General features: G+C 37.4%; 1 protein-coding gene across 1 annotated transcript; it reads right to left on the bottom strand.

Moving 5' to 3' along the window:
* Positions 1-6,152: 6,152 nt before the first annotated feature.
* On the bottom strand, positions 6,153-18,271 carry LOC139735954 (protein rolling stone-like). Its single transcript, XM_071646707.1, has 3 exons — positions 18,146-18,271; positions 8,640-8,883; positions 6,153-6,673 (listed from the first exon to the last, which is right to left on the bottom strand). The coding sequence occupies exons 1-3, from the start codon at positions 18,269-18,271 to the stop codon at positions 6,153-6,155; spliced, it is 891 nt and encodes a 296-aa protein (XP_071502808.1).
* Between the last annotated feature and the right edge of the window lie 453 nt (positions 18,272-18,724).

Raw genomic sequence — 18,724 nt, 5'->3', positions numbered from 1 at the left:
TATATGAAGAGGTTGTTCGCAAAAACCGATAAGTCTATATTTGCCAAATGGAGATATTTGCGATTAAAGGTCAAGAAAAACAAAGAAAATAATAAGAAAATTTTTGCTTCTTTTGACCATAACTTCAAAAATTTACCTTTATATGTAGTGACCAATATATCATTTAAAATGTATTATTTTGTGCTTTATGACAGAGAGTGTACTTCAAAATCCTCAAAAATGGACTTATCGGTTTTTGCAAACAAACTCTCTATATATATATATATATATATATATATATATATATATTATATCTTTCTCCTCTGTTTAGTCTTCCCTTCTTTCTCTAGCTCTTTCCCGATCCCTTTCCCCTCCTTTCACTATCCTCTTCCCTCTCTTTACCCTTCCCCAGGCCTCCATATTCTCTCCCTCTCTCCCCTTCCTTGTCACCATGCTCGTTCTTCAATATATCCCTCCCCTTCCTCTTCCCCTCCCCCTCCCCTTTCTTCTTCCCCTCCCCACGCCTCCTTCTCCCTTTCTTTCCCCTCCCTCCACCCCTCCACCTCTCTTCCGCTCTCTATCTGTCCTTCACACGAAGACACCAACATTATGATGAAGGACTAAATTGAACATAATATAATAGGACCTATATATAGAAGATCTATGTTTAATCAAGGAGCTTCAACCTCCTTGGTTTAATCTATATAAAACGCTTTCTGCTCTTTTTGAAAAAAAAAACCAACAGGCAATGTTTGCAAAAAAAATACAAACTTTAGATAACACATACACTATACTAATATTGCATAATGTTTAACAAAGCATATCGCAGACGATAAGATAAAAACGAATTCAAGACACAGCCAACAGAAAAATGCATACATGTTTTTTTCCTTTGTTTATACAAAATAATTATAACCATCAATGCAATATGGCATGGGTAGATTATAATGGCAGCATGTACAACAACAGCATGGACAGCTCCTAATACCATGAGAACTTGGTGGTAAATTTGAATTTACAATAAATAGCACATAACATACAAAAGGTAGCAGCGTCTCAAAACTTTACAAACTATCCAGTATTATATCATGTTTTGTTTTGTTTTGTTTTTGTTTTTAACACATTGCCATGATCCATTGGATGAAGCTTTAAGAGGCAAAGGGTTAAACACGCTAAAACGAAAGGTCAATAACAGTTTTGAATACCATGTCCAGGGCAGTTACCGTGTCACTTTCATTTTACGGTCACCGGAAAGAAAACAAATGCAGGCTTTATCCAAACTTATTCCCCCCCCCCCCACACCACCCTATATCATTCGTTCAAGAAGTAGTCAATTAAGCCAGCTACATGAGAGTGACTGCTTGTAAACGATTCATGTTTACTCTGCCATCATGATACATCATCTTATATAATAAGGAAAAAATGGCAAGCTAAGTCGACCCATGGAATGTAATGGAAGTCACGTAAGACAGTATCACATTACCTGCATTTTGTTTTGATGGAAGTTATGATTTCAAAAATCTCTAAGCCTACTTCCATGTAATTAGCAGCCTTCACAAGATAGCCTATAGTATTGACAAAATGAATTCCTTCCAAGAATAATTACCACCAGCAATTATTCTTTGTGTTCGAAATATAAAAAAGAACAGAATATAATCAACTTGGTGGACGACGCAAATCAAATATGAAACTACGATATAAGAGTGCTACCACTTTACTGGCATGCAATAATTGTTCAATCATAGTTATTATATCTTTTCTTTGTAATTCCCTCCACAGATTCATCAGAACTTTACCGTATTTACAGCTACCATGACTGTCACACTCAATCTTGACTTGTGATGTCATTACCCTCTACACGTGACCTTTATGACGTCATCACACCTCCAACAGACGGTCGTGTTTATTACACGTCGCTGAAAATGGGACGGAAAAGATATTGATACAAGTATTCTACTTCCTTCTGTCTGGGAACCTCGCATCTTGGTGCTCTAGAACCTGATGCTATCATTCATTGTTGCTGTTATTTTTAGTTATAAAAGAAATGTTTGTTTGTTTGTTTGTTTGTTCTTGTTCTTGTTCTTGTTCTTGTTCTTGTTCTTGTTGTTGTTGTTGTTGTTGTTTGACAGGAATCGCGCAAGTTGTCAAGATTGATATTAATTAGTTCTAAAAAAAAATACCCCTGTTCACACTACCACTAAATCAATTTAACTATATTACTGACTTGATTGAAAGACAATGTGTACTGTACATGACTAGCTTTTGGTAAGTTAGTGCTTATATAAGTACAAGTTATATATTCACATGGTCCTTTTAATACAGGGACCCCTCAGGGCTTTCCTATCATAAGAGTTAATAAATTTGGGTTACCACATGCATGTGTGAACCTGTAACTACCTGTACATACGTGTATACAGTTACTTGTAGGTTGCATTCACAGTTTTGCTTAAAATACCCTAAATAAAGGGGCACAGGGAATCTCTTTCAATTTCCTTCCTATATGAGCTCCTCAAAAAAGAAAAATAATGAATTATGAACAAAATACTCGGCTGATTAAAGTAATCTGCTCCTGAGTTTGTTGCTGATGGCTCAGTCTCTACTAAAATAACTCGAGAACTAATGGCAGAAGTGTATTGAGAGCTGAAGGAGTCTCCGTCTAGCCTAGAATTGAAATTCTGCAATTCAATTCATCAACAACATGCCCTGAAATGCTTGCTTGTAAATGGAGTGTTGTGACATTGTATGACATTGTGTATTAGTTATGCACAATTGGTACAGTTCCTTTACGGTACACAACGGGTTTGCTCCATGCATGGAATTTGTGGTCATAGCGCCACCACACAGCCAACTGTGAACATCCCTCAAGAAACATGTAATTTGAAGAGTACCGACACTTTGCACCATAATATCGCATCAAGGAAAAGCAAATCTTTTTGAAGAAGCTGATTTTCTCTTTTTACTGTGGCCCTATATTCCCTATGCCCCTGGAGTTGTTACGGCTCCCTTTCAACTAATTGGAGTACAGACTGTATTTCTTTTCAACATCAAACAGCATTTATATGTTTAAGTTTGCTCAAGCTGCATCTGTTACATTTTCATTTTTTAGAAATATGTAAGATTACGTATGCAAAACAGTCTGGAATGCACTATTTTCGGACACCTCTGAAAAGAGTCTAGATCTGACGAAACATCACATGACTTCATAGTCAGATGATAACATGCACTATCCATTATATATCACAGGGCAAGGGTCACGCTCAATGAACAAAACATTGAATGAACACATGCCATTTTACTAAACTTATTGAGCATAGCACAATGAACAAGGCCCCACTCTACCCTACTGAACCCTGAACCCTACTCTGTCATACACCATGAAATGATTACAATAAGAGCTCGGGAGGGAACATGCAAAATGTTCCATCCCATGGGTTTGGAATGCAATGGAGAGACTAATTAAACCTCTTACGAGCTAGCATTTCAGATCCTGAGCTTAGAATACTCTGTATATTCCTGACCAGCTAAAAATCTCACCATGTTGTATCTATAATGGGTTTGATAATGCACTCTGTGAAACATACATTCTATCATTGTCACAGTAAACTACAATGCTGACTGGGGTGGATCCACGAATTCTGTTTAGAAGGAGCGCCTTTAAAAATTACAAAATTAAAGGGGGCATGTGCTCCTCCCCCATTTTGTTCTTTTTATTTCTTTTGTTTAAAAAATATAAGGTGGGGGGGGGGGCACATGACCAGTGCGCTCCCCCCTGGATCCGCCATTGCAACGTACACGTGTGCTGGGCCAGGGCAAACTTTTGGTGTCATTAATTTTACCATTTTGATATCATGCAAATGATCTAAAATGGGAGAACATAGCAAAATGTTTGCTTTGACATAGGTCAAGTGACTCCTGCATTGTGACTGGGAAATCACCCACTTTCTTTGCAGGAGTAATAAACACTCAGTACAATCAAAGATGTTACTATACTTGGAGCAGTACGATTTCATGTCTGTACAAAAGTTGGAAAATACATGTACCAAAGACAACATTGTTCAGCTTTCAGTGAATGAGGGAGTTTAGACAAATTCAAATTCAATTTTGCTTCTTCTACTATTTCTTCTCTGCGACACACTTCTAGGAAATACTGTAAAACATGATACATGGTATTCGTGGCATGAAATTTTCGAAAAATGGAGCCGATGGCTTTTTCGCGGCATGAAATATTTGCAAATTGCCACTGGCATTCAATGCATATAGTGTAGACGAGAACTTTCGTGTGCATTTTGACTTCACGAATCTTGGCTCTTACGAAATTCGCAAAATTAAAATGCAGGCAAACATTTCTTGTTTTAGAGAATCTACAGCACAGAAAATATGATAGCATTCATGACACGATGTTTCTATGTTTCCATGTTTCTTACTTACTGCCCGTTATGCCTCTATTGGCATGTAGGGCAGCAACGAACATCCTCCACTTCTGACGGTCCTGGGCGAGTTTCTGGATAGATCCCCATGTATGTTTTAGGGCCTTTAATTCTCCTTTTCCATGTTTCTTAGTGACACATAAATCTATAAGACATTCGGGTCCGGACATTTGGAATAATCTCCCGGATAATATAAAGTCTTGTTCAAGTATTTATTCTTTGAAAGCTTCACTAAAACGATATTTGATACAATTATATTCTCCAAACCAATTGAGCTAAGAAATATTTATAGTATAGATTGTCATCTTATTGTTAATCTCTATTTTCTTCCTTCAACTGCATCTTCACTGCACTTGTTATTCTTTGTCTTTGTACTTTTTGAAGTTTGCATTCAATTGCATCTGATTGAATGCAGAAATAAAAGCAAACAAACAAGCAAACAAACATGATGTTTCTATCGTCTTTCTAAAGTCTGGTATGAAAGACTACTGCCTGCATACCGGTACTCGCATCTTTGGTTAGAAGCAATACAAGCATGACAACATATCAATGTAAGTATCCACATACTTCACACTGCATGCACGCAAGTAGAACTGAAACTTTACAAATAAGACCTTGATTCTCTATACAAAAAATATTTGCCTAGGGGCAGCATGAGTATACAGATGAATTTTGTTGGAGGCATAAACCAAGGCTCTTTTATGCAGCAAGTTGTCCGGAAGATATGTAAAAGAAAACAATTGTCTGTGGCATCAATTGATTACTTCGACTGTATCAGCCAATTACAGCCTACTTAGTATGACTCCATGTATGTCTGGGATGATTGGTGTATTCGCTGCAAGAACTCTGTATAAATGTTTAAAGTCACATTAGCTAAAAAAACGATTTGCAGCAGTGTGGGTATATTTTCTGAGTAAAATACAATAGGAGCATGGTCTTTACATTGAACATTATGTAATGCAAGCCGAATGTGTCTTTAACCCTACCTAGGCCGGGGGGGCTGTGAGTAAGGTGTGACTTTGCTCAACACATCTACAGGAGAAGAACACATTTCGAAACTGAGAGTCCTGACACTGGCCCAATGGCACATTAACACGGGAGGCTTGTTCTTACAATTGTACCTGCCCTATTAAAATGCGAGCACTCCAGAAGGTAGTTTTAAGCCAGGAGACTGCATACGAGTGTAACAATGGATGGTGCCATATACGTACAGGGCTTGGTTATATAGCAACGGTGATATGGCACATACAGTATAATATTTTGATCATGTAAGACAAACCATAAGGTAAACATTCCAATTTATGTCTCATCTGTTATGACTAGAGCAATTGTACATGGAGCCACCTGCATTTTGCACTTCCACTGAATGTCTTATAACATTATATATAAAGGATAGAAAGATATATTCTGAACTTCATTATGTACAATACTACATGATTTCCATCACAGGGTTTGATAGATAGCTATCAAAATACATGTCTGCAAGTCTGAGTTTTTCATACAGCATGTGGCAGCAAAATGAAATAAGCTTGTAAAGCACTTTGAAAATAATCATACATCTAAGTCATCACTATTATCATCATTATCATTATTTCCAATTAGCACAGAGAGGAAAAAATGGCAAATGTTATATTTTGGACATATCATAATTTATAAAGCTTCCACATTGCATTCATTATATCTTGTTTTAGCAATCAAGGGAATGCCACCTTTACACTATCAGGAAATTTGGATCTAGGCACTGACTCAAGCATATTCTTCCGAGGGACGCAATCTTCGGTCGCGGACAAGAGGTTCCTGCTCCTCCACTCTCTCGCTTACATTCGTGTCCAGACATCTCCTCCTCAGGATGTAGAGCAGCTTCAGAAACCCCTGCGCCAGGAAGGTCGCGGTGGCCACCCCGAACACCGTCGCCACGGCGATGCCTGGATTGCCGCCGAAGTCGATGGTTGGGTAGATGAAGCGGTTGCCGCTGGGGTCGGTCCCGCCCGCCGCCCAGTAGATGACGGCGAAGAGCAGGTAGGTGAAGAGGTAGAGGGCGGGGTAGAGGACGTGGACGAAGCGGAGGTGGACCTTGGTCAAGAAGAGGTCGACCAGGCAGATGATGCACGGCAGCAGGTGGATGCTGATGTCGATGTGGAGCGGAATCTCCTGGCTCTTGGGTACTTGGGGCCGGAGAATGGGCCACCAGACCAGGATGACGATGATGCAGACATTGACTGAGATGTTGAAGAGGAGCCACTGTAGCTGGTAGCGGAATTTCCCACCTATAGCACAATTTTTTTTTTTCACAAACATGCAAATATGTCAAGAAACTGGTTGCATTTCCAAGCATCTTCACACCAGTAAAAGTGAAAAACCAAATCTTACTACTTTAGCAACAACGAATACTGTAAAAGTGGTTATTCTCGTGTGAATGTGGGGTGGGTAAGATGAGTTTCGTTTGTCTTTAATTCTGTGGAATCAAGACATTGTCCACAAATACATATGGCATGTAAAAATATTCACGTGCTTTTATTTTGGCGCTAGCTTCTGGTTGCGCGATATGCATGACAATCTCTACTTTACAATATACTAAAATCAAACATACGTTCCTACTGTAACAGTTTATTTTTTTTTTTCAACTCTGTGAGTTTCATTGTGATCTTGTATTGTATGTATCACCTTATGTTGGTTGTTATCACTGTTTTTGTGCATCATGTGGACTTGCTGAAAAACAGCCAAATGGTTGAGTGCCAGTATCTAACTTGTGTATGAATACAAGAAACAAACAAGCAATCTAATGTAAGCTGCACTATTCCAGCACACACATACAAAAGAAGGAAGAAGAAGGAAAGAAAGAAAGAAAAAAAAAATAACGCCCACGCCCAAGGTTCCAAGGTCATGGAAGTGTAGAATTTATTTTTTTTCCAAAACGGGTGAATTAGACACAGTTTTATAAACAACATGGTGATATCGTGGCCTCAAGCATTCTAGCAAATTAAAGGACAAGTTCATCTTCATACAGCGTAAAAAATGTTCATATGAATTGAGAAAATGCAGCAGTATTAATAGACTACATCCAACAAATTTCACAATCTGCTAAAAAAAGTTTTGAATATTTGAAGTTTCAGTGCCGCATGTGATATCATATGAGTAGAAATATATAAAGAAAATATAAAGAAAATTTAACATTGATTTCTCATTTCTAGCACAATAAGCACTTGACTTACATCTTTCAGAAGGCGGGGGGGGGGGTTACATTACCCTTAACATAGGTCAGTCACAAGTCAAGGGAATGTGTACTTAAAAAAAAAAGAAATACAATTTTATGAAATTCCCTTTATATTTTGCATGTTATGTCATAAACTGTAGTAGCCTTCTCATCCAGCAGTGTCTGTGCAGAAGCTTAAAAAAAAATGTTAACTTTTGAATGAACTGCCCGATTTTCCTCAAACTTTCCCTGTTAATGTGTTCTATGAATATTGCTACAGCTTTCGCTCAATCTACATGTAGGGCCTATATGAAAGTGAACTTGTTCTTTAAATTGAATTGATTTACAGTGTAATTATACATGTACTTATTCAGCAATTATGATTTAATGAAAGTGAGGTAAGTTAGTTTCTAAATCATTGACAAAGCAAAAATATATATATATATTTCATATCTTACAAAGCAACAAGAGAGATGTACTGCAGTGAAAGCTTATACTGGTCTACATAGTAACTTGCATAAATTCATTCCAATAGTGAATACCTTACTGTAGCCGGAAAAAGGTGAGATTTTCACTTCTGTATCTGATTTTGATGAGACTTTCCCTGTTCGGATTTGTAAGATTCTGTTTTACCTTCCAAAGACAATATGAACGTGGATTTTTCCCTTGGGGCCTTATGTAACACAATTTTAGACAAGCTTTCAGGTCAAATCCCCACACTCATGACATAAATAACCGTCCTGTCCCCATCAGTGCCGTATATAAAAAGAGTCTGGCCAACTACTAAATTAAACGCCATGTCGTTGCCTAGCGCATTACGCGTTACAGGGTTAGCGTGTACGCCCACACGTAATAATGAAAACCTACCATTTAAAGGGGTAGTGAACAAAGGACACCGCGTATGAGCGCAGTATGGTAACGACATGGCTCCTAAACGATCACGGGACCCGTTTTGACCAATCACAGGCTTCAAGACTCATGAGCTGAAAAGCGAGTTGGCCAGACTCTCTTTACATACGGCACTGGCCCCCATAACTTACCACACCGGTTAACTTGTAAATCAGCACCTCTGCGATGGTCCGTGATGTAATCCATGAAAACATTGACGAACGAAACGCAGAAATACAAGGTGACCTCGATGAACGTCAAGATTGTCAGGTATATAAGCACTTTGGCTCCATATCCATCTCCGCCTGCATCCACCAGAATGTAAATGAGAAAGCTGAAGAAGTAGCCGGCCACCACAGTGCGGTAGAAACAGAAGATGAAGTTTGGGATAAAATTCTGGGGGAAAGAGGGAAAAGAAGGCGACGGAAGGGAAAGTTAGATATGTTATAGGAACCTCAGTTGCAATTCCACACTACGTTCAATATTCATCTACACACAGTTAGCCAAAATTCACACATGCACACACACACACACACACACACACACACAAAAGGTCCCATTTCACTCAGTCATACTCTCTAAAAAAATCGAGTGAAAATATTTACTCTTAAAAGAGTGAATACAAAAAAGAGTGAATTTAGAGTGAAATTAGAGTGAAGTTTGAGTGAAAATGTTAATTTTCACTCATTTTGGAGTGACCTCAGGGATCACTCGAAGATTTTGGAGTGATCCCTGAGGTCACTCTAAAACGAGTGAAAATGAACATTTTCACTCAAAAATCACTCCAATTTCACTCTAAATTCACTCTTTTTTTTGTATTCACTCTTTTAGAGTGAATATTTTCACTCGATTTTTTAGAGAGTATCAAAGAGCAGGGTGCTAACCCAGGGAAGTGGTCTCCCCCACCTACATGTACCCACACAACAATCAAATGGTGCTGACTCCTCATGGTTCGCACCACGTGACCAGCAAGAGTCAGCAAAATGGAATCAACCGGGGTAATTATGACATACGAAGAAGACAAAGACTGATTTTGAAACTCACAACTTCCAATAATTGTGCCAATATCACCCTTTGTAAAAGAATTGCAAACATCTCCACAGTGGAAATTTCATAAATTCTTGGCTTGCATAAAGGAAAATACCATGCACCTTTTTCTTAACCCGTTGAGGATGGACTGATTTTGATAAAACACGCACTTCCTATACACCCCTGTCCGAGTATACTCGGGACTCATCCTCAATGGGTTAATCCATACATGGCTGAATTCTACATCATGAATTCAAATACTTGCAAAATTATCACACAAATCCATATTTTGATGCACCGTATCTTTCCCAGGGGTATACACTCCAGGTTACTGCGCTGTGTAGCGCCATATAGTGTTTTAGTACATACACTTGTACTGCTATCATAGTGGCCAAATTTTAGCAGCTTGTGATAATAATCACAATGCCAATTTGAAATGAAATTGTGATAATAATTACAGAGATAATTCAAATTGAATTGAATTGAATTGACTTGAATTTATTCGTTTCATTTCCATTTTACATTGCATTGTTGTTTACATATCGACACATAATATTACAGTAATATAACAGCATGAATTGACAGAATATAGGGTACCTAAACGGAAATGGGGTGACCCAACTAAAAGCATAGCTTGTAAAATTTTCTGGCATGTAATGACAACTTTTATGCTGCGATTTAATGAATCACATGCACAGTACCTACCTTTCATATTCTGTTTTTGCATCATGGTTTCCGAATTAAGGGTGAGATCATTGTAATGTATGAACTCATCCAATGACGAGAACTTATTGATGGTTGCAACTTATTTTACCTAAATGTCTTGGACTGGATGCATTGTCATTGGGCAGTGCTCAGTTGTTTTTGTACAATACTGAGATCAATGACACTGGTGTGGTACTCTAGGTGTGTGATGAGCGCTGATATTACCGGTACTATACTACGGTTAGTATACCACTGAGCTCATTGTTGCGCACAACAAAATTTTCTTCCATAAAGCACTAGAAATCACTTCCACCTTTTTTTTTTTCGTAGATAATGCAGGCTCCAGCCCTGAAAAAAAAAAAAAACCTAAATGATTCAACAAAATGGCAGACTAAAAATTCTCTTTTGTATTCCAAGTTATCTAAAACAACTTGAAAAAAAAAACCATAATTTACCAAAATATTGCTTTAAAAAAGGAATAGAAACCATCTAGTGCTATGCACATTCTTTTGTGAAAAATCTCTTGAAGATTATACAGAAAGTAAAACCATAAGGTGAAACTAAGTTAAGTGGGATATAGTTTCCAGCCCGCTGCACTTGGGTTAGAACTATCTTTTCTGATAGTCCCTCGCTCGGTCTTAACCAATTATGACAAAGATGATTGATGTCAACTGGCGAGGGGTGATACACATTCATCCTGATACTTGGGCTGCCTTTTCATAAGACAAAGCAAAACTATCTCCAAAACTGACATCATTCACAGACCGTCCGCTCAAAGCAGAGCCTCAAGATTCATTTTGAAAGTACACACTTTACAAAACAAATACATTACATGTATGTGATATAAATGGACCTACATTGTAACGTTAGTATTCTTAATCTTAGTCTGTTCTACGACTTCTAATGTTAGATCTATATTTGAATTGCAGTCATGTCCCTAACGAATATAATTGCTTGTGGCAATACTTTCCGACGCACATTCCCTTTGTTAATAAGATTCCAGATTTATCTTAGTTTTGTTCATTTATCCTGGCCCTACGTGGCTACGGATTACATTGTATGTGTTCAATCGACATTGTCCATTTTGACCATTATCAATTATCAATTCAATTCAAAGTTTATTTCATTTTTCGACATAACATATGTTTCACTTCTTTTGATAACAGAGAACAAGGTAAATAGAACATAGTGAAATGAAAAGACTGTACAATAATTGAGGACCTATAGTAATCATACATTGTATAGTAAAAAAGAAACAGAAGTGATCGAAATGAAGTACATGTATACCGTGCGAAAAATGGAAAAATGGAGGGACCCACTAAAAAGACAGAGCTTGTAGTGTGTGGGCCCCTCTGGAAAAGAACATTGATGGAATCGAATCATCGTAGATACAAAAGATAACAAAGTGGAAGAAGTCTGGATACAAAAGATAATAAAGTGGAAGAAGTCTGGAAGCCCACTAAAAATTAGATTACCAGATATACACTTTCATAGACGCGAACAAACATGAAACAGGACTAGACAACGAGACAACTACTGAAAAAAAAAAGGTTGTCAACAGGTGGACAAGACAAACGGAATGGACAAGAATGACAAACTGAAGATAAAATAGCAGACAAAAATGCACAACAGAAACAGAAACAGAACAATAGAAACAGCGATCTTCGGCAGAAGCATGCCAAGAGAATAAGAGGATAGTTGTAGGGGAAAAGTAATATTTTGACGCCTGAAATAAGACAAGAAAATAGAAAATAGAGGGACGTATGAACAGGAGTAACATACGGAAAGTCAACTTCAAGACGCTATGGGCAAAATGGCATAAGTGACAACATTGCGAGCATCCAGGAAAAAGATACCATTAATTCTTTGAAGAGGGGACAAAGTGAGCAGGTAAGTGTAACTGAGAAAAAAGGCCAACTGGTTAATTCGGTATTGTAGAGTCGTACGATTGCAATAAAAAAGACTTCAGTCTCCTCTTGAAAGAACATATGGATGGAGCGTTTTTTATGTCTTGATTCAAAGAATTCCAATAATTTGGGCCTACATAAATAAGTGTGTTTTTAGCAAAAATCGTTCTTAAAAGAGGTAAGTGAAATTCATTGGAACGCCTAGTAGGATATTCATGAAATGATTGATTTTTTAGGAACATAGAGTCAAAAATAGACGGAAGCAAGTTATTACAATACTTGTACATAAATTGCCCTAAATCAAACAAAAACAAATCTGCAATTTTTAAGAGCTTGTTGGAGGCAAACAACATATTTGTATTAGAACGTACAGGGGAATAACAGATAACACGGAGAGCTTTCTTTTGTAAGAGGAACACTCTCTCTAATAAATTCTGATGCGTGTTGCCCCAAACTAATATTCCATAATTAAGATGAGGCAATATTAACGACGAATATAGCATAAGTAATGATTTTTGTGGAATATAAAATTTCAATCTATTTACAATGCCTATATTACGTGAAATTATATTGCAGACATTATCAACATGTGATTTCCAGGAAAGTTTTTCATCCACAATGACACCCAAAAATTTGATATGTGAGACTCTCTGTAGATGAGAGTCATCTAATACTATATTTGTACTTAAACTATCAACAATATTACTAAAAAGCATATATTTTGTTTTTTGAGCATTGAGTGATAGCCTATTGGCCCTGACCCAATTTGTCACTTTTTTCAATTCAATGTTAATTTTATGAACGAGAAAATCAATATCATTATGGGCAAAAAATACATTAGTGTCATCTGCAAAATGAATAAAAGAGAGGTCGTCGGATACGCGACAAAAATCATTGATATAAATAATGAACAATAACGGCCCTAAGAGACTTCCCTGTGGGACACCACATGTAACTTCTCTGACAACGGAATCATTGTTTTTAATTGTAACGAATTGTTTTCTATCAACTAAATAACTCTTGAACCACTCCAAGGCCTTCCCACGTATTCCATAATGCGATAACTTATAAAGTAAAATATCATGATTGATAGTGTCGAAGGCCTTGGAGAAGTCCAAGAAAATACTAACTAAATGAGAATGGTTATCGATTGCGTGAACAACTCTATCAACAAAATGCAAAAGAGCATGCGTAGTACTATGTTTCTCACGAAAACCAAACTGAAAATTCGTAAAAACGTCGTGTACCTTCAAAAAATTGATCATTCTCTTGTAAATAAGTTTTTCTAAAACTTTAGACAATGACGATAATAATGAAATTGGGCGATAATTGCTGATTTCGAACTTATCGCCTGCCTTAAATATTGGGATTACTTTAGCTAATTTCATTTTATCAGGGAACACACCATTAAAAATTGACAGATTAAATATATGAGCAAGTGGATCAGCAATCGAGGAAATAACACCCTTAAGTATGAAATTATCTATCTCATCATAACCAGAACTTCGTTTATTTTCAAAAGAAGAAATTATATCAATAATTTCAAATCTGTTAGTTGGTATAAAAAATATGGAATCAGAATTACGCTGACCTAAAAATTCAGTAAAATGAGAATCTGTTGCAGGAATGTTTTGAGCATAATTTTCGCCTATTTTTGAAAAATAAGAATTAAAAATATTTGCAATATAAAGAGGATCATTAATCAATTCATCATTCAATTTAATTTTATCAATGTCAGAGTGTTTACTAGGAACATTCATGGCCTGTTTTACTTTCCAAGTATTTTTCATATCAAACTTATATTTCGATAATTGCTTAAAGTAATATCTTTTCTTTTCAGAACGTAAAATCATTGTCAAAGTATTTTTATATGATGTATATCTATTCTTCGATCGCTCAGTTTTTTCCAATTTGTACTTGTAATACAGACGATTTTTCCTATTAATGGAACGAAGAATTGATCTGGAAATCCAAGGTAATCTAGGTGTCTTTTTATACTCTGTTCTATTTCTTTGTTTTGGGATTACATCATCTAAATGATGATTAAAAGTTTCCATAAAATTACAAAAGGATATATTAACATCATCGCTGCCAAATACTCCTGACCAGTCAGCATTCTCCAGGGCCACATCAAAACTAGCTAACTTTTCAGGTGAAACTCTACGTCTAAACAAAAGAGGTGAAATAGGTTTAATATTAACTGGTGTTTTAAGAGTAAAACAAGTCATTATTGGAAAATGATCAGTCATATCTGAAAGGAATATAAAAGAGTCAGGGAGGGGTAGAATATTACAAAACAAGTTGTCAATGAGGGTGGCAGAGCGATCTGTAACACGTGTGGGTTTAGAAATAAGAGGAAGAAAGGACGAGGACAGAAGTGTGTGAAGAAAATCACTAGAGATATTATCATGCTCAGACTTCAGCAAATCAATATTGAAATCACCGAGTAAAAAGCAATCCTCATTTCGGAAAACGTGTGAATTATCAAGATCTGAAAAATAAGTTAAAAAATCATTGGCGTTTGAATTAGGAGGTCTGTATATAATGCCTACCATAAGATTTCTACATCCTGGGATAAGAATTTCTATAAACAAAGATTCAACAACATTGTCCATTCTAGAAATATCTTCATGAACAATAGTATCAAAGGAACGTGATATGTACAATGCAACGCCCCCTCCATTCTTATCAAGCCTATTGTTAACAAACAGATTAAAACCCTCAATTGCGAAATAATTTTCTGTATTGGAAGCTAACCATGTCTCACTTAATCCGATAACGGATAGCGACTGGCTTGCATCAGATTCTAATAGAAATTTTAAGTCATCAAAATGTTTATTCAAACTCCTTATATTTAAATGTAACAAAGAAAACGTGTCCTCAGAAAAATTATGAATCATATCTTTGCATTGATTCACTGTAATATAATTGCACAACATATTTTGAGTGAAATCATTACTAAGATCATGAGGCAATTCATTTGCAGCTGTATTCAGGCTATCGGTAACAAAATCATCGTAAGGGGTGGTTCGTGTACTGGTTAACCCACTAACTGGGTCAGAATCTAAGCGTGTGTTCCTAAACAATTCAAAAAAATCATCGTTCGATACGGAATGAAATGGAACATTCAGAAAATTAGCCATAATTAAAAATACGAGACGAATTTTTAAAAGTCTGCGTTATTAACAAAACTAGGATGTCGTGAATAAGTGGACGATACAAGAAAATACCCAGTCGCCGGGATGTGGCAAGACGCTGGAGTAATCTACGAACATGGGTGACGTCAAAATTATGATAAGCAGAAGATCGCTGAAGAGACGTAGAACGTGAAACGAGAAAGGGCTGAATAAGGTAAGTAAGAACACTGAGAAGCATGGACAGAAAAAGACATAGAACACACACAACATAATAAGAATAAATCCAGTGTCTCTGTGGGCTTCCGAGACGACAGCAAAAACATACATACACAAAAATTTGAGCCGACATTAGACAAGGACAAACGTGGCTTGGCTATTACATTCGATCAATTTCCGGATCGTCAATAATATACGATAAACTTTTGTACAGAATAGCTCCAAAAACCCCAGGCCAATAATGTACCTTCTCGGGCACGTTTGTTAGCACACCGCAGGTCTGAATACGAAACATATTTTCACACCAATGCCGCCAATGGCATCATTATAACAGTGGTAGTGTGTGTATGCATGGCGTGTGTAAGCAGTGTTTTAACATGCGAGAGTATGATTGTGCTTGAGAGTGTGAGATTTGGGTGTGTGTGTGTGTGTGTGTGTGTGTGTGTCTTAACGTGTGCGTGTTTGACGTGGGCGTGGCTGCGAGTGTAGGTAGATAAGGAAAGGGTTCGGTTCAGTGCAGACGATACTGGGACCGTACAAGTGAACAATTGCTGTACAAGCAAGTACTGTACTTCACATTACACCAACTGGTCAAAGTACAACCCAACAAGGATTACACATGTATTGAAAATATGATACAGACAAATGAAGTTAATACACACTGCAGACACAATCAGTTGGAACCCCTGGAAACCTTTTGTTCCATTGTGTAAATATGGTGGGGGGGGGGGGGGGACACTCGCAACTGCATAGCCTTTCGGCACTGAAAAAATGAAATTCACTATTGTCGTGTACAAGATATCACTGCAATATTATACTAATGATGCACGGGATAGAGTGTGTTAGTGAAGGTGCGGCGCGCGCTCGAGAGTATTGACAATGGTGCGACATGCACGAGGCGCAGCCGAGTGCATGTTTGCAACCGTTGTCAATACTCGAGAGTGAGCCGCACCTTCACTAACGCCACGAAATAATCCTGTGCATCATTTGTTTTTTTTAAATTGGGTCGAAAACTAACAGCATTATTCACGTACCTTTGTGGGTCAATACCAGTCAGCTACATGTAGCACTCGCTCAAAAGTCATGATCAAGATGTCCGAAGATGTTCGTCCCAAACATTTACGCACGTCGCACTCGGAAATCCCGCACATAAGTACTGTACGTACGTATAAGAGTATACGTACGCCACGTACTGTATGCACAAGAAAGGCCGCCGGCTGTTGTGGCAGCCCGCGGCCCGAACTAGAAGTTGTTTACAGGATTGACAGCGCGTATAGTAGCGCGTGACGCACTTGTAACAACTGATTGAGTGCGCACTGCTAGTGTAAAACATTGTGACGTACGTCAGGCCAGGGAGGTGGAAGAGAGACTCTTCTTAGTGCATACCTGAAGAAAATTATGCACGCACACGTGACTCATTTCAGCGCTTCCAATTGGCTACATTCTTGAACCCATTTTATAATCATGTATATCATTCATTACATCATAATATCAAGTTTGCGTAATTCCCCAACACCAACAAAAAATGAATAAAAAGAAAGAAATCCGAACAGTTTCATAAATCTAAATTCATAAATCCAATTCATCTCTAATTTTACAGGATTTTCAACTAAAGCATACCACAACATATCATATTGTTAAACAAAACAATATTTTGTTGGCATTACCTTATATATGTATATATATATTTTTTTTGAAAATAGAGGAGAAAACTTATGACCAGTAGAATTATCTATCCTGATTGCACTGTGATGTTTTGCAAAATAATCAAAATTATATGGATATTCTCATCAGACCTGACGGCAGTTGCTGTCAGAAAAACAGTCGAAAACACAACCGCAAACAATATCATATTGTTAGACAATAACATCACATTGCTAAACGACATATCCTATTGCTAGACAAAGCAATACTTTGTTGACATTTCCATATATATATTTTTTTTGGAAAAAAAATAAAGGGGAAAATAACTTGTAACCAGTGAGAATATTCATCCTGATAACATTTCCATATATATATTTTTTTTGGAAAAAAATAAAGGGGAAATAACTTGCAACCAGTAACAATATTCATCCTGATTACACTGTAATGATTTGCAAAATAATCAAATTATAGGTATTCTCAATTCAGACCTGACGGCAACTGTCGTCAGAAACACGGTCAAAAACACAACCGTAAACAATATATCATTTTGTCACACAATACATCATATTGCCGAACAACACTGTTAGGCAAAGCAATATCTTGTTGGCGTTTCCTTACATTCTTTTTTGAAAAAGGGAAAAAAAACTTATAACCAATAACATTGTTAATCCTGATTACACTGCAATGTTTTGCAAAATAATCAAAATCATGGATATTCTTACTTCAGACCTGACGGCACTTGCTGTCAGAAACACGGTCAAAGTCACAATCGAAAACCATACATTTTCATTCTAATGTCAATAAATTCCATATATATTATTTTCATTACACAAATTAATTGACCATGCCTTCTTTTCGGGGTTAACGTTAGATCCTAATATTCAGGTTAGGCTACATTGTCATAGAAACTATTAAAACCATCACAAAAGCTAATAAAGTAAATAAGATGGCATTTGCTTTTTCTTTGTTGTAGCTTTTTGACCCTTGAGAATTAAGTCATTAATAACGGCACAAACGTACTTGCTGGCGACACACATCACTAAGATTTTCATCTTCAAGCGTGAGGTCCTGAAGTCGCTCCTTCCAGGCCCTCCGTCCACCAGTGCCAGCGGCAGCGGTACTCGTAGCCGGGGTTTCGCCGCTCATGGTTACGTCAATGGCATGGAACCTATGCAAAGCCGCTTTAATACAAGATCAGAAGATCCATTCTTCTGAAACGTTCGACCGTATCGGTAGAAAAGGGTTGTAAAGCGTCTTCCGCTGAAATAGATGACCGTGTTGTCTCACTCGACGACGCTAATGACCAGTCAGGACATAATGGGAGCATTGTGTTCATTGATTGACCGATGAGAAGCTGCTTTCTTCGGAGTACAGTTGATCGTTTAGGCCGCTTTTCCGACCGGTACCTTCGCGTGCTGTCACGGTCGTGTACCCGCGCCGCCGCCTCCGCAATGCTGTCTGCGAACCCAGTATCACCGTCACGTCTCACTACAATGTACGTTTTGTTCTGAACCAACAACCCTTGACGGTAGCTGCTCTACTCGAAACATCCAAGTCAGTCATAGGCTGCGTTCAGTGATCAGTAAATCCTCCTGTTTG

The sequence above is a fragment of the Diadema antillarum genome, unplaced genomic scaffold (assembly GCF_040938485.1).
Source record: "Diadema antillarum isolate AM-2024a unplaced genomic scaffold, OU_Dant_1.0 seq00000613_RagTag, whole genome shotgun sequence".
Classification (NCBI taxonomy): domain Eukaryota; kingdom Metazoa; phylum Echinodermata; class Echinoidea; order Diadematoida; family Diadematidae; genus Diadema; species Diadema antillarum.
Note: the sequence above shows the minus strand (reverse complement) of the source record. Positions and strands in the feature narration are given on the sequence as shown.